A 16,381-nucleotide genomic window follows, 5' to 3' on the forward strand; every position below is an offset into this window, starting at 1 on the left:
ATGACTTTGCAAACCATTAAGTGGTACATGAATGCTGCAAAGAATGTATTAGCCTGCCCAAGGCCAACACTTTTGGATGTGTTCCTCCTGCACATCGTCGCTTATTGCTTTTGGAACCAGCCTGATTTATTTCAGCAAAGTATCTGCACAAAACCAAAATTTACTTTCATGTATTGCAACATTTCCAAAAATTTGTCCGCACCTAGCTATAATGTCGCTGCATCTACTGGCTAGCACTATTTCACCCATGTCGTTTCGTTTGACATCACAACTTGGGCATTCATTGAACGCGTGATTATAATGATTTGGTTTTAACTCTCAGGCACAACAAAGTTGTAAGTTTGGGATTTTTGTATGCACATATGTTGTGCAGCGACACTAGGCATAGACCATGTCGCTGTACATCAGCGCCATATGGTATGAAGCAAATTCTTCCGCAAACAAGTGACCCTTACTTAGATAAGTAAACTCCCTTTCGTTAAATAACCTTCTGCCAAACGGCGTTTTCCATAATAGCGATAATCTCATGTTAAAAGTGAATCTTGATACTTCTTGGTGCAATGAATAGACATTGCTATGCGTATGTTCAAATACTATTTTATGTTTCTGTTGCTGTCAGGCATATTGTATTTCGATAACATCACGTGATTTCCCAAGCGGTGTTACCGTTATTTTTTCGTTTTCTTGGCGTTAGTTGTGTGCTGTACCTGTATCATTACCCTGAGAAAGCGTTGTTGGATAACAGGCGAAACGTCGGTGAATAAAGTTACGTTTTTATATATGTGCCAGAAGAACAGACTGTTAAGATTCAATTACTATGGTGAAATACAATTACTAGTTTGTAAGTGGAGTTACACGGTCGGCTGCTTTGGTTTACAACAAATTGACGAATTAATGCAAATCTGAATGTGCTGAAGTCATTGTATGCGTTTTTATGTTTGTATATTTTCGTTGTGTTTGTTTCATTACCAACTTTGAGTCAGCTTTTAAGTTGAGTGGTTGGATTGTGCTTGGAGACAACGCAGCACTTTGAAACTAATCTCTTATAAAGCAGCAATTCTACACACACAGATATATGCCAGGTTGTATTTTTGCAGCAAGACACAAAAGTGTGCGTTATACACGGGATTATACGAATATACGTTAAGCTGTTAATTAAATCAATCAGTTAGTTACACGCAGGGTACACTTATGTCTTCAGTTATCACATTAAACATCCTTGTTGAAACGACGTCTCATAAACCAAGCAACCAACCCAAGCACAATAATAAGCAGAAGGACGATGAATCCAACTGCCATGTAAACACCTTTCATATCCTGGAAACCTTCAGATTTCAATGCTTTTTCCACCTCTGCACACACACATATATTAAGGTAAGATAGAGTTATTGGGACATATAGTTACATGGTATGGAAAAAGAAATACCAGTATTGTTTATTTGCTGATTGGTTGTCATGATTTATAGAATTTTCATCAGCAAACGTTTCAAAATTTTTAAGTCAGACAACTTCAATTATTTTTGAAGATAAGATGTGAAACTCTCTTTTGTTGTTCTTTGGACTTGGAAAGGAAATTTTGTTCCTCAAAAATTGCAGCTTAAAATCGGATCAGACGATATTCAAATAGCGAAAGATATATTGCCGAAAAGTATGAATGTGCCCGAAATATATGTAAGCATTTGGGCCACGGTGCGTGGGAATAATTCAAACTTTAAAGAAAGTGTTTTTGTTGCCAAGTTCTCACCAATGCAAGTTTTTTCGTCATTCCCGAGATAGCGGCCTTTAAAACAAGAACATTGAACAACTCCAAGTTCTTCGTTACAGAAATCTGAACATCCACCATTTTCCTACAATAAAAGATATTTATGATACAGACTAGACAACAGACTGGAATATTTGTACAACCAAAGAATAGCAAAAAAAAAAGTAACAAACTGAATTACTGATGACTGCCCCGGTAGACTGTAGATCGATAACCCTGTTAGTAGTTTATGTGTAAAACTAAATATACGAACGCACCAATACACACTGGACCTTTCGCTAACTTAGCTGCTTACGTGTTTTTGAAGATTACTCAATCTGTTTTTCGTTTAGTATATAACGTGATGTACAACTAAGTACGGCTCTATGCTATACACCGAGAGCTTAAATGCATCTACTCACCTTTCCACACAAATCCGGAGCTGAAACGTAGAATGGTCCAACCGTTAAAATCTCTTCTATATCCGCATCCACTGATCGCCGTTCACGTCTTTGTGAGCAATCCTGTGAAACACATATGAATAAATGTTTTGCTTTTTCATAATAAAACTCTGAAAATTTGTAAATAAATCCAGAAGCTTATCAAGATTATTCGATTGAAAATTGTGTGAGTATTTTTTCGTAAAATCAGTTTTGTTCTTGTGTAGGACAGCTAATATGTTACTATGTACGTAATTCTGCCAAGGAAGAAAGAGTCAATTTTACTGTCTATACAAAACCTTACCGGTTGTTTACAACCATCAGAAGTGTTGTCGCATAATTGCACGTAACAGTGAGCGTACAGTGATTGTTCGTTCACAGGCACGTTGTTCCACACGAATGAGCGAAACTTAAAAGATACGAAAGTGCTTTGGTAGTTTCTCAAAATTACGATTGAATCTTCAGACTCCATCTCGTGGACAACTTTGCAACTGCGATAATATGATTTTATCTGCAAACTTTTTATATTTTAACACGAACAAATCTCTAATAAGATGCCATCAAACATTTTGAGCAAGAATAAAACAAATTTCTATAGACCTGTGTTAATATTGTGGCATGAAATAGAAGTAGAAAAAACACTGAATTTAAATGAGAAATAGTGGGTAAGGTTGGAAATATGTGAAGTTTCATGCTTATGTTTTCTGACATTCTTAAATCACTTTCACTTGAACATAATTGACAGGAATGTATTTGGAAGGTTTTGTTTCAGCGACATTTTTACCTTTCTGTGATGAGTTCATATTTCAAACCTCCCTCATCAGAACCCATGTTGCTGACCCAGCACGATTTTAACTGACAAATAGAGTTTCATTAAAACAGTGGCTAAACATGGAATCCTTGCACAAATCATATGAAAAAAATTCCTAATATATCTAATAGAAACCATACATAAATAAACAACGCTTTGTCAGCCAACAACAACGAGCGCATTTAGGTCCAGCCAATAATCCAGTCCACCTACATAACTTATGACGTAAGTTTAGTAATAAAGGAGTAGAATGGTCAACAAAGTTTTTGTATTAAAAGTTAATTTATTCACAAACTTGACTTCGAGGAATTCATCAATGAATTTATTTATTTAGCATAAAATTTTACCGTATGTGAACGTATATATGTGTATTTCAGGCCACACTTCTAAGACTTAACTTATGACCAGCAGAGCCTTAATAATGCACTGATACATATTTATTTCAAATTATTATTGAACAAACATACCCTTAGAGATGTGTGAAACTTTCCACTTCCACTGGCCGAATCAACCTTAGCGTAAACGAAGTTTGGAACTTGGACGATTGAATTTGATCTGAGTGGATTTTTCATTTGCTCGTCACTAAACAACTCAAATCTGATCGTAATATTCCCGACACTACGATGTGAAGTCAGATAACTTTCTTTCCTGTTAAGTTTCAACAAAAGCATAAATGTCACCAAATTAAAAAAGGAATTAAATTACAATGCGTACAGTTTAGTTGACATTGCTCTAGAAGCAGTTTTGATATCTCTGTTTAATATTTCCGAAATAAAGCACGATATTTCCAAGTGTGGATTGTAAGATGTCCGTCTCACAACTTGAGTGGTAAATTTGTAATTGCGAACTTGGTACATGATGCTTACGTTGCCTTGGGATTTCTTCGAAAAAACATGTAAAGTATATTTTTGTTGGAATAATTAATAATGAAGATTATGCTCTGATCAGTTGGTCGATAATGAAAATTGTTATATGTTTTTTAAAGGTTTATGACATGCTTTGTCTTATTCAAGATTAATATGCCTAATTGCTAAGTTCGTTTACAAAACTTAATTACAAAACTTAAAGTAATTCAGAGCAAATATCAAGAAAATCGCAACTTATCATACGTGCACTCACATATTACGCTGCTTATCATTTTAACTTTTCATAACATGAGTGACGTCTTTAAGTTGTGAGTGGAGTCAAATATTATCGCTTTGAAAATAGGTCAACAATTCTAACGACGATGACGTCATTAACGTGCAAAGTAAGTTAAGTTAATGGAAATCACCTCTTACACGAAACTTATCTATTGACTCAGGTTGCATCAGTAGTGTCGCTGCACAACACATGTTTACAAAGAAAAAAGGCCCTAAAACTTACAGCTAATTTATGTTAAAACCAAGCCGGGAGTTAAAACCAAAGTCATTGTAATCACGCGTTCAACGAATGCCCATGTTGTGATGTCCAACAAAGCGGCGTCAGTAGCATGTGAAAAAATGCTAGCCTGCAGAGGCAGCGACATTACACTTGTGTCATAAACCACGACATTTAGGCCATAAAGCCATATATATAACTGAAATCATAAACAAAGTCAAAGAAACTTCTGTGCTGTGTGCTGTATTACTTTACTGGATTATCGACAATAAACGGATTTATGAACACCTTTGGACTGGTTTGAAGCTTGGTGGATGTATGTGTTTAGTCGGGAGTTAGACTACTTAGAAGACGCACAGACTTGTGTAAAGGAGTTATTTAACTCCAACAGTAACCTTGAGATAGAGAAGGGAAGTTGCCTACTAGGCCGAATTGCCATCGAGACTCAGTCAGCCCCGTTGGGTGCGAGGCCCGAGACGCAGTCGTGCCCCTCGGTCGCTCTAAGGGAGGCGACAGTAGTTTGTTTTCTGCTACTGAACAACCCCACAAATTGTATGTAATAACCACATTATTATTAACTGTATTGCGGACCAGATTAGTTACTGCCAGATTCAATAAATTCAGATGTACATCGGATAATATTTCTTCACTAAATACAAATACCTCCAGAGTTGAAAAACACGCGTCCAGTTCAAATTGGAAAACAGGATTTTTCGCTGCAGCTTTACAACTTCCAGGGAGACAATCAAGACTTGTCATGGGACGATTTGAAATATACAAAATATCTTTTCCACTTGCTTCCAATGCTCTTAACCCATGGGAACTGACACTGGAATAAAAGTTGTTTAAATAACCATGAGACTGGTGAACTTGATGTTGTAAAATGTGTCGCTAATTTATAACCTATAAAAAAGCAATACAAGAAAATAATAGATGTGTAAGATGTCGTTTATATTTATAATCAGTTAGAAAAGTTCGGATGACCGACATCTGAATGAGATTGTGATTACTCATCATAACTTGTTTATTATTTTAGATTAACTGAAGTTTTATCAAAACAAATTTCATTTAAGCAACAAAACTTATAACTAAAACAAAGAAATATTATATCATTGTTTTGGTTTAGTTTGGATGAATTCAAAGTAACAAATTCATGAAAAAAATATTTATTCCTCTAGCAATTTCTAGAAATTTTAAGTCTTACTTTAACTTGATAGAATTTGTGTTGCATTCCTTTTCGTTATACATCTTGCAATCTGAATATAAAATAATATTCTAGTTTCACTTTTCCTGTTTTAAACTACTTTGATTTTAGTGCAAAAATATTTCTGGGTCAATAAACCTTATTTCGTCTCAATTTATATTCTCAGTTAATCTTTCTGACTATTATGTTTACATTAATTACTGGAAGTTTTAAAAATGAAAGCAGCTGACCATCACATAGTTAGCTTTGCATCGAAATGTCAAGCAAAAGCTTGCAAACACAAGAAGTGCGTAATATCATAGGCAAAGCCATGTAGTGGAAGTGCTTATGGTGACACATAACTCTCCCCGTGAGAACAGGGTTTAATTAAACACAAACTTGTATGAAAAATATTTGTTTGAAAATTCCATAAGTCAGACACATAATAACTACGTCATCCACACACACTAAGCATTGTGCACTACACAGTGTCCGCATTTTTAAATTATGTAATCGGTTTGTGTTTAAGTCTCTTTATATGATCGGTTGCTCAAATTGTTCAACCCACTTCATTAATTCTGCCACACATTATTGTCGAACTTGATATAATACAAACCTGAGCTTATGCTGATTGAAGGAGGAGGAATGTCAGAGTCTTCTACGAATATTTGAATATTAATTCTTCGGGCTTGAAGTTTAATAATTTGATCCCCGCCAACAATTACCCCAGGATGTGAAGGATCATCTGATAAAATCTATTCAACAACAAGGTACAGTAGGTCAAATGAACTTAATTTGTTTTTATATCAAAGATAACAACAACGTCTCTATAATGACAGTCAACAAAATTTTCAGAATGCAGCTTACATAGAGTCCGTCAGGGCCTCCAAAGCGGCCAAACGCACTACTGCTAATAGAGGAAGCAGATATTGTGAAATTACATCGCACTGGGCTTGTCACAGTATAATTACAAGCTATGTATTGTAACAAGAATCCATAGCTCGAAATTGGAAGAATAAGAGTTGTTGGAAGATCGTCCACGTTCAACTCCGAATCACAAGATTGTTCGTTAACTAAACAACATTTCGTATTTTACGTACTTGCATGAGTTTGGAGAAATTAAATTACACTGAAAGTTGGCCGAATCAGAGCAAGTCCACTTTTTTCGACTTAGTTTCAGTATTTGACCGAATCTTTAATATTCGACGGAAAAAGTTTAAAGGTGGCAAATAAGTTGGTGTCGTATTGGAGACTAAATCAAACAATTGTTGCCACCTTAGTTAAAAATGTATTCACAAATACAAAAGTATGCTTAAATCTGATCGTGGTGCTTTGGATATCCTGGGTTCGAATCCCGGTGTAGTAAAAATATATGTTTGTGATATGAACTGCGCTGTACGATGGTGGTCAACTGCACATATGTGAAGCTAGTCTGACGCGTTGTGAGCTGACGCATAAGTGTAGCTTAATCCACTATACAGGTTCAGACCGGAGAGTTATATCAGCTTAGCAAAAAGGACGGAGGATGCCTGGAATGCTGAAGGTCAAACGTTTTCGAGTCTAGCCCGGACTTTAGATGAAAGTGGTTTCAATGCAGTTCAGCTCAGATTCCAAGTTAACCAAATATTTATCATTTTAACACATTTTGTGTGGATATTTGTTTCGCAGATGTTTTTCCACCAGCTCGGTTACAAAACTAATTGTTTTTCAAAAGTTTTTGTGTTCACTGTATGTCAAGCATGTTAGATTTATTGCAATCTTTACATCATCTGAATCCATCGATGCCTTACCGAGAGTTTAAGTTTCAATCGAACTTTCTTCAACGCGATTTTTTATCACCAGCTTTAGAATTATTTTCACATCAAACTAATTCGAACTTTAGTTTTCACAAAAAAAAATATAAAACGTTTAAATCTCAAAGTGTTTAATTGTTTTTAAATAAACACCAGAAACATTTTGTTTCTGACGCTGCCAGGCATAATGTTGTAAAACCACATAAGCTCTTGTGGCAAATAATTATTTGCTTGGTCGACATTTCGGTCGTTATGCAATCGAACTTTATCAGGACAAACACCAAAAATTGCTAAAGTCGTTGAGTGATTCATTAAACAATTCTTTCGAAAATTCAGAAAAAATACAATTTTTTTTTGTCTGGGAAACTTCTTATTATATCAAAACCGTGAAGGTTCAGTGAAGCTTGACCGTTTAGCGCTGTTTAATATGCGTCCACAAAACCGATGTTCAACATTTGATAACGAAAACTAAAGAATGCCAATGCATCTTAACTTTAATCGATTTATGATATTCAAATACATTTCCTGCTTGTTTCTTACATTGTTTGGTTTTACGTTTCTTACCTTCGATAAATGCAACGGCGGGAAAAAGAGGAGAAGAAAGGCCTTCCAACGACCAACAATATAAATACATGATACCTGTATCCGATTTCACAATTCCTGTAGCACTTCCATTACCAGTAAACTCTCCTAACAAGGCTCCTGTCATATCACCGGGTCCGAATTTTCCTTCGAAAACCTACAATATAACAAAACATACAAATAACTAGTATGAAAAATAGGAATTTCCCTGTTCCACATACCGGTATTTGCCCTCTAAACGCAGTAGTCAGTTATTTCTATGGTTCGCTTTCAGGTTGTTTTATTATCATTATCAGAAAAGAATTCAACCACTGACGCCTGAATAAATTATACAGATAATTAAAAAATGCCACAAATGTTGAAGTAGAATATTCGATCCGCAAAAATAACGTTAGAATTTATCGTCACTCTAATTATTTTTATATCTTGCAGTTGCGAACAGGAATATTCATAAAATTGTTGTAATAAGTTTGGTTCACGTAAGCACAAGATCTCCCACAACTCAAAGTTAAGGTTGGTTTAGTAGAACTACAGAGCGAGTATTTTCACCGAACAAATGTTGTTGCCGAGTGTGCCGCACTTCAAATGTATTGCAGCAATTCCCCCATCATTTCCAGTGGATAAACGTCTCTCAAACGATGGACAAGAGGTTAAGATGTTGAAAGTAGTACTCTGTCCACTAAAATGATCTGGTGCGCACATGGGGTGTATAAAATCTACACAAGTATGGCGTGTAATATATTCGTGAATAACATATAACGATTTTAACATAATGTCTTTATATAAATACCTGCAGCAACTTGCAGGAACAAACATAAGAGGAAAATAATTTCCATTTCAAATGTTTTTCCTAACATCGACAACTGAAGAGAATAGAAGTTATTGTAATAGAAGTTATAAACCTTGTGTTAACTTAAATGGTTACGTTGCTTCTGATTTATACACTCTGCAGTCACAGAAACTGATGATGCCTCTTTAGGCGAAATATATTTATCTGATATTAAACATCTTTGAGCTGTTTGCTTGATTGATATTTTCAGATTTACTCAGAAACTTATTCTAAACAAAAACAACTCAACTTCGACAAAATGATTGATGGGAGATTCTTAAAAATCAACTTGTTGCAATAAATTCCACATATGAAGTTACAAAGAATGGAAACCAATTGTAAAACTTCGTAATAATTAACTTTCAATTATGGCCACTAGGTGCGCCACACCCACGCTTTCGGTGCTATGACAACGATATAAACAATCATGTGAAAATGTCGATGCAATGGTAAAGCATGACCTATTTTAGAAAAGAAGTGTTTCATTAACCGTTCCACCGAACTACACACAAACATGTTTTGAAACAGCTACAAAACTTGCTCTTGTGACTAATATCAACACTACATTATTTTTATCACATTCTTCTGCTCACGTCTTTGTTTTGTATTCGCATTAACAATTGTGAACTTGCATTATCTCTGTTATATTCCTGAGACTCCAAAAGGAGTGGAAACATTTCAATTTGAATAAGACAGAAACTGAGGATGCCAACAGGCGAAATTATTATTTATGAGAAAAAATAAAAATTACACACAGGCGGTGATCGTGCTTTACTCCGAGTCACAGGAATATAATATATTGATTTGTAAAGACAGATCCACCGGTCACCGCGACCTGCACAGGTTGGTTCCTGCATTCATTTTTCACATATTCTCTGGCTTGTATTATCTCTAATGTAAGATAACCTGTTGTACTTTAGACGTACACACTTCGTGTTGTCGAGGATAAGCAACGTTGTTACCTCAAGCAGTTACGACTAACTTCATAGTTAAATGTTAGGAAACTGATGCCAAGGTGAGCTACCAATGTTAATCGACAATTTCTTGTAATACGACCCAAGTAATTTGCATCCAAGTTAGTTAGATCTCGTATTATTTCTTAACACTTTTCTTTACCTGTCCCTCGACACCTTCCTGTCCCAGGCAACTGAATGCGGACAAACAGCTGCAAGACTCCCGGCTTTATAGAAAAACTGCATTACCACTAAACACGCAGCAGGTAACTTCCAAACCACATGAGGCGAAGTTGTTGCTACTTTCAGCAGTCGGGACACGCACCGCCAAGCACTAATCTTGTACCAGGTACTGCATGACATCATGAATATGTGAATAAACATGAGGTAATTTCAACGCGCATCCATGCACAGAATATTTAATGTTTCATGTTTTCTATGATATGAGCAGACATCGCAACAGAGGTGATGCGCAAACGTTTTACTTGCAAGAGAAATTTTATTTTAAATCGTCGCTTGCAGCACAACCAACAAAAGTAACACAAACAGGTAATTTTTAATGACAGAACAACTCCACATTCAGGTCAATACCTTGAGTTAAGCATTTAATACCAGGAGGGTAAGATTAAACAGAATTCTTTGTATCAAGGTTATTTTTGCAATAAATTTGTCATTATTAAAGTTACACATTTTTTACAGACATGTGGTTGAAAAGTGTTCGCAAAACGACATTCGTTTGCAATGTTTCCTATTCTTCGTTTACATTCAGAATATCAGACACATTCAACTATTATTCTGGGTTCAACCATCCCGAATTTTATAAATAGGTTTTTTCAAGAACGCGTTTGCAATTGTGAATTTCAAGTTTTTGCGGCAAACTCTACTACGCGACACGCAGCGCCAAGCGCTTACTTCATCTTCTAATCTCGTCTCCCACCAAACAACCTGAGATTAGCCTTGTACCAGGTACTGCATAACGTCATTATAATACTGCGAACACAAGTTTGCAGTAAACACGGTAAGGAGATTGAACGTGCGTGCAAGTAATGTTAATTACTAGCAGTTTGCAGTAAACACGGTGAGGAGATTGAACGTGCGTGCAAGTAATGTTAATTACTAGCAGTTTGCAGTAAACACGGTAAGGAGATTGAACGTGCGTGCAAGCCCAGCAATGTTTATTTCTACCGGGTTTCAGGACGCTATATATAGATAATTACAACGTTGATCACAAACTAAGGAGAATTTGTTCATCGTATGCATGTTCTCACTTTTATTTCGGGATCAAACATCACAGAGATGTAACTCACGTTTTAAATTGTCTATGATATCTGCATACACCACAGTGGAGAAGATGACGCGCAACGTTTTGCTTGTGGCTCACGTCCATGCTAACTCCACCGCGGATAGATTGTACCACAAATAATATAAAAATCCTGACGGAAGTGTAAATTGTGGCTGAATAACCAAGGTATTTTATGACAACTTCACGGTTGACATTCCTTCGTAGAAATTATCGAAAGACCAAACCGCTGAGGCATGAACAATTATCTTTCTTCAATTTTAACTAAAGACAAAAAGCATGATAATTACAAGGCCACAAACGGTTCGCATTGGAATTTACGTTTCAAAGTTGCCCGAATGCAGCAAAAAAATTTCAAGGCGCGAGACAAAATGCAGATTCTTACGTCATTTTGTCTGACTCGCGCCACGAAAATGTGCACCCTGGGGTTGTGCAAGCCTGGGGCAGAATGTTGAAATTTGAAGTTTTTTTAACACAAACCTTGTGACTTGTCACACGCTTAAATCAATAATCCACAACCACAGGGTGCCCCCGGTTCCGATCAGTTAAGCATTTATTACTGCGATGTAAATATTAAACATGACCTTTTGTTGTGTTGATATTTGTTTTGTGTACATTTGATCAAACTGAGTTTACCCAATTATTTAATTACGTTATGATGAATTGCACTCTTCAATCGTTACTATTTTTTATAATTTGTTTCCCATTTTTGCGATACATAAATCTAATATAACTTGAGTAACATTTAATTGTGAAATCCTATTTGTTCAGTACATTTGACATAAAGTCGCACGTGAGTTCTTATGTTCTTCCCTAGCATGACTTTAATTGAAAACCTGATGCAGAGTGTAACGTCCGTTGAACGCGCCCCGGTTCTTGGCGCGGAACGTCACACGAGGCGGAATTCCCGCAGTTTTAATGGGCCTCAAACTCGCTCACTCAGTTGATGTTATGTTTGTTATCGAATGTGCAGTACGCACTCGTACGCAAGATGGAATGTATTCGAAGTATAGACGGTACAGACGTCGGGAGGAGACGAAAGACACGTATAGGACACGTGGACCCTTAGAACACGGTTTCTACACAGAAGGCAATGTGTCAAACAAATACACTTCACGTAGATAATTACAGCATAAGGCTCACCAACTATTTGGGAACCGGGAAACTCTGGACCACAAAGACGGTCCAAGCAGTGCTGTATCACACCTAAACGAAACAGGCAACATAAACTACAATGCGCCACTATGACGTAACACACACAATGCTTACCGATAACTTTGGGCGAAAGAAGATTGAATACCACACGCTTCACGTGTGTACAAATGCAAGAGAGACACTGCGAGTACAAAGACAGCGTCAACACCGTGCGTAAACTTAATCACATCAACAAGGGCAGCTATACTGTTCAGCGAACTGACTTCTGAGTCATCGCAGTTAAATTTGCCAAAATTACAATTTACACATCTCGGTTATTTGATTCTTGAGTAGTTTCACACATATGTACAAATAGACTCACCAGAAAATGTCCGCTCGCAACACAAAAACCTTTTGCAAGAATGAAAATGACGTAGCACTGTGCTGCACAGTTGTCGGACACAAAAAGGACAAAACCACGTTGCGTTGTCACTTAAAACTTGGTCTCTTATTATTGCGTCACAGACCGTATGATATTGCAACACACATTAGTGCAAAGAAAAATGCGCATTCATAGAAATCGGCAATTACTGGCAAACAAGATGTAACACAGAGAATTACACTAAATACATCTTTATTACTTCATTAAAACTACATTGATACAAAGTTAGTCAAATAATTAGACACACGCATTAACAAATACACTATCGGTATGTAAGCATACAGAGTTAACACATAAAGCGGAGACTATTAGGTTAAGTGGTAGAGGCTGAGACTTATAAAAGCACACTTTATATACTAGAGAGAGGTGTGACGATGTAGGGGTTCTGAAAAAAGTATTGTTCACAGCAAGCATTTAACAGAAGACATTCAGTTACTGGAAAACCGGGTTAAACTTTACACAGGAAAACTGGCGCCATGGAAACGACCAACAAACAATGACCAGAAAATTAAATGACAACAATATTACGTGTAAACAATATGCCAAGGGAAACTATATCTATTATTTATTTTTTTGTGTGTAACCAAGGTTTTTGTTATTTTGGTTGCTAGGTTACGTAGTTACGTAACAAGCATTTCACAAAGTGTGGTCGGACTAATCGGACACAACTATTTTACTATTTTAGTCAAAATAACTATTTTATATAAGAGTCCGCTACGTTTTTAGTCTTCTGAATTCATTGACATTATTTAACTGTGGTCTGGCTTTCTTCTGGTGTGTAGCAACCCACGCGAAAAGGATAAATTGCTTGTCCAGAAACAAAACAATTGTTGTCTCGGTCTTGAAACCTGAATCATTTTCACCAACTCCCCAACTGAGCAAATATTGGAAATTTGAGTAATTTTAAATTATTTGTAAGAAGTTTAAAGACTATAGCAACAAGGAAAAATGTCCAATGTAACAGCACTAATTGTCGTACACATATTTTCGCCAAATCATGATGTATTATGTTAAGTTGTCGAATATAAATGCTGAAGACCTTGTCGTAAATTTAGATTATTATTGTTCTATCTAAAAAGCGTTGCGCGAGCGGAAATGTTTGCTGATTTTTATGTTTGGTTTCTCGAAACTAGCTAGTACCCGGAGGATCCAATTAAACTCTCATTTGCAGAAACCAGTAGTTTAGTGGTGGTTACGTTATAACTCTGGCAATCTACAAGGTACTTTAGTAATGGACGTCTATGGGAAGTATGTTATGAGGTAAAAAGCACACTAAAGATCCAATTGTTGTTTAACATTAAAAATGGATTTTCGTTAAATCAACCTTGCCAATGAACGGATATTCATGTTAAAAAACGAGTCCATTCCTTCGAATGTAATCAAACGCCCATTCCAGATCTCCTGTTCCTCCACCCTTTTCGTCACAATCAACTAATTGGTGTTCAGAAAGTTTGACCAATTCTCCGTTGTTAATCTTGTGATGGGATTCAACGGCTGCTACCTGCATATTCAAATCACAGTAGCTATACTAGTTAGGCATTTGTAACGAACGCTTACTGCACTGAATATCCAGCAAGCGGGTAACTCAGTTCCTTGGTCTTGCACGGGTGTTACACAACCCTTGACCCTCCAGTCAATACTTTTAGGGTTAAGTTCCTCAATGTCAACATCTGGGTCAGTTTCTTGACATTCTTCACCCAGATTCGATGCTCCGAATAACAAGGGCGGTCTGTAACATTCTGCCACATTCCGATCGTCCATCCATGGGAGTTCATCGTTTTTCTGTGTTGAAATGTATTTAAACAAACGTTTACTCAAAACTTAGTTGGAAATCATTAGGTTAACAGGTTTCGCAGCCCAGGTATTGCAGTCTAGCTGTGTCAGCCACCATTGTATGAAACATTACTGCGTTGATTTGGACATGTGTTGTTTTTTACCCGATCGCTGAACTGTGTCAGTGAAATCCTGTATGTGAACTTTCCAGTCTTGAAATCTTCATTGTCTTCTTTCACTTCAGCTAAACTTCTTTCCCAAATACTTTTTCTTTCACGAAGTTCGTCCTCGTTTAAATATTGTTTATCTGCAAACCATCGAAATAACTGCAACATAACTGTAAATGTTAAATCGATGTAAATTAAGAATGAAACTTATTAAAGCAATTTGGTGGAACCAGGAATAAACGTACTGTATTTTGCGATCCACTCATTCCATACTTGATCTACGTCATCATCAAGATCGCCAAACATTGTTCAGTACGTTGAAGCAAAAAAGTTATGCCTACATAAACGTGCCAGTAGCCTATGTATTAACATGATAACGGTATATGATAAGTTATCACCATTTCAACGCCAGGATATACTATGGGTTACATCATTTTGCTGCGTATAAGTTTCTGTAAAATGTTTACTTTTTCTTGCAAAATTTGTTTACCTTTTCAAAAATAAACGCCTACCGGAAGTATTTGACAATTACTTTGCTCTTGCAATTGAGGTACATGGCCACGGCACAAGACATTGCACAGCAAATAACCTCTTCTTACCCCGTGTCCGGACCAAACGCGCCCAACGGACATTGCAATATTCTTGCGTTACAGTGTGGAATGACCTACCACAAAACATTAAAAGTTTCAGTTTAAAGTTATGCCTACATAAACGTGCCAGTAAGTATAAACATGATAACGGTATATGATAAGTTATCACGCCACGTCAGGGCATATTATATATTACATCATTTTGCTGCGTATAAGTTTCTCTGCATATACGGTGCAGCCACATTCCAACAATGCACAATATGGGGTGATACTACATTTGATAAACAAATCAATGCTTTTTAATTAGCTAATCAACTAAATTAAATGTTGGAATAAATAACTTAGTAATTGCCGGAATAATTTAATCAACGCTAAACTACTGCTGTGCACTTTATCGCAAGTAAATAAACCAAGATCTTGTTTTGTTTGCTATCGATTTAATCATAAATGTTATCTTCTTTTCCGTGAGTAACAAATAAAATTTGACATACAAATTCTTGTTCAAATACAACAGCTTTGTACGCATTCACAACCGTACATAAAACTATGAGTCTCCACATTTGCTACTTGACGTCACATATCATTTACCAACTTCTCGCTTTCAACTCATTTTAACGCTACGCGATCAAAACAATTGATTGCAAAGCGAAACCGACCGCTGTTACGTCATTGAAGGAAATTACTTTGTATATATGTGGCTGATGCGATAGGTGTCGCTGGAGAGCACATCGAATGACATAAAACTTCTACATCGGTTAAAGCACCCGAGTCATACAAACAAAAGAGCGATCGGGATTCGTCCACAGGATCTCGCGGGTTCGAATCCCGGTGTGGCAACAAGTAAATGAACATATTGCAGTGCGACGCATATGCAGATATTCACAGTACGTGTGACGCACTGATTATTGTAAAAGGCCGGGTTTTAAGTTACCCGACGCCCTTGGATATTCGAAACAACGCACCGAGGTGACGCGACGAACAGTTTGAGAACCATTAAATTACATCCTTAAATTCCAACGTTGGTGAGTTGATTGATCGCATGTATCATCATAATCATAAAATCCAATGTTTCTTTTTAACTTCTACTATAACTCAAACCGTTTCCACATAACGTTTCCTCAGTTCAATATGAAAGTAGACCCCTGTCCACTTCACAATAAGCCAGAGTTTCACGGTTTCTTAACTGATTGCTCGCAAAGTCAGCTAGAACAAACTTAGTGACAAATATTAACCCTTGCAAACCTTCAGTGAATCAGCAAACTACTACACACTTAGCAACTGAAT

At 36.6% G+C, this 16,381-nt stretch overlaps 2 protein-coding genes across 5 annotated transcripts; both read right to left on the reverse strand.

The window, feature by feature from the left end:
* Positions 1-1,072: 1,072 nt before the first annotated feature.
* Positions 1,073-8,775, reverse strand: LOC145902291 (pancreatic secretory granule membrane major glycoprotein GP2-like). 3 transcript variants are annotated; one of them, XM_082990215.1, is made up of 15 exons: positions 8,700-8,775; positions 8,459-8,625; positions 8,131-8,227; positions 7,892-8,066; positions 6,402-6,607; positions 6,151-6,289; positions 5,556-5,607; positions 5,015-5,180; positions 3,707-3,873; positions 3,460-3,640; positions 2,966-3,036; positions 2,486-2,672; positions 2,164-2,265; positions 1,745-1,847; positions 1,073-1,352 (listed from the first exon to the last, which is right to left on the reverse strand). In XM_082990215.1, exons 4-15 carry the CDS (start codon positions 8,034-8,036, stop codon positions 1,210-1,212), a joined length of 1,662 nt encoding a protein of 553 aa, XP_082846341.1. In that variant the 5' UTR covers positions 8,037-8,066; positions 8,131-8,227; positions 8,459-8,625; positions 8,700-8,775; the 3' UTR covers positions 1,073-1,209. The 3 variants fall into 3 exon arrangements, with proteins under 3 accessions (XP_082846341.1, XP_082846340.1, XP_082846339.1); XM_082990214.1 differs by lacking the exon at positions 8,131-8,227 and having other exon boundaries at positions 7,967-8,066; positions 8,700-8,769; XM_082990213.1 differs by lacking the exon at positions 8,131-8,227 and having other exon boundaries at positions 8,700-8,769.
* Positions 8,776-12,010: 3,235 nt separating this feature from the next.
* LOC145902532 (uncharacterized) lies at positions 12,011-16,374 on the reverse strand. Of its 2 annotated transcripts, XM_082990544.1 has the most exons (5): positions 16,060-16,374; positions 14,505-15,171; positions 14,125-14,349; positions 13,892-14,068; positions 12,011-13,441 (listed from the first exon to the last, which is right to left on the reverse strand). In XM_082990544.1, the coding sequence occupies exons 2-4, from the start codon at positions 14,673-14,675 to the stop codon at positions 13,916-13,918; spliced, it is 549 nt and encodes a 182-aa protein (XP_082846670.1). In that variant the 5' UTR covers positions 14,676-15,171; positions 16,060-16,374; the 3' UTR covers positions 12,011-13,441; positions 13,892-13,915. The 2 variants fall into 2 exon arrangements, with proteins under 2 accessions (XP_082846670.1, XP_082846669.1); XM_082990543.1 differs by having other exon boundaries at positions 12,011-14,068.
* Between the last annotated feature and the right edge of the window lie 7 nt (positions 16,375-16,381).

The sequence above is a fragment of the Ascidia mentula genome, chromosome 5 (assembly GCF_947561715.1).
Source record: "Ascidia mentula chromosome 5, kaAscMent1.1, whole genome shotgun sequence".
NCBI lineage: Eukaryota > Metazoa > Chordata > Ascidiacea > Phlebobranchia > Ascidiidae > Ascidia > Ascidia mentula.

Bases quoted from the DNA above. Each gene is read 5' to 3' on its own strand.
- LOC145902291 (XM_082990213.1), bottom strand. From the start codon at position 8,766: ATGTTAGGAAAAACATTTGAAATGGAAATTATTTTCCTCTTATGTTTG. The intron at 3,874-5,014 runs GTATTTGTATTT...GTTTTTTCGAAG, and splicing joins CGTGTTTTTCAACTCTGGAG to AAATCCCAAGGCAACGTAAG. The intron at 1,353-1,744 runs GTGAGAACTTGG...GTGTGTGTGCAG, and splicing joins TGACGAAAAAACTTGCATTG to AGGTGGAAAAAGCATTGAAA.
- LOC145902532 (XM_082990544.1), bottom strand. From the start codon at position 14,675: ATGTTGCAGTTATTTCGATGGTTTGCAGATAAACAATATTTAAACGAG. The intron at 14,350-14,504 runs GTAAAAAACAAC...ATTTCAACACAG, and splicing joins TGACACAGTTCAGCGATCGG to AAAAACGATGAACTCCCATG. The intron at 14,069-14,124 runs GTAAGCGTTCGT...TTGAATATGCAG, and splicing joins CTTGCTGGATATTCAGTGCA to GTAGCAGCCGTTGAATCCCA.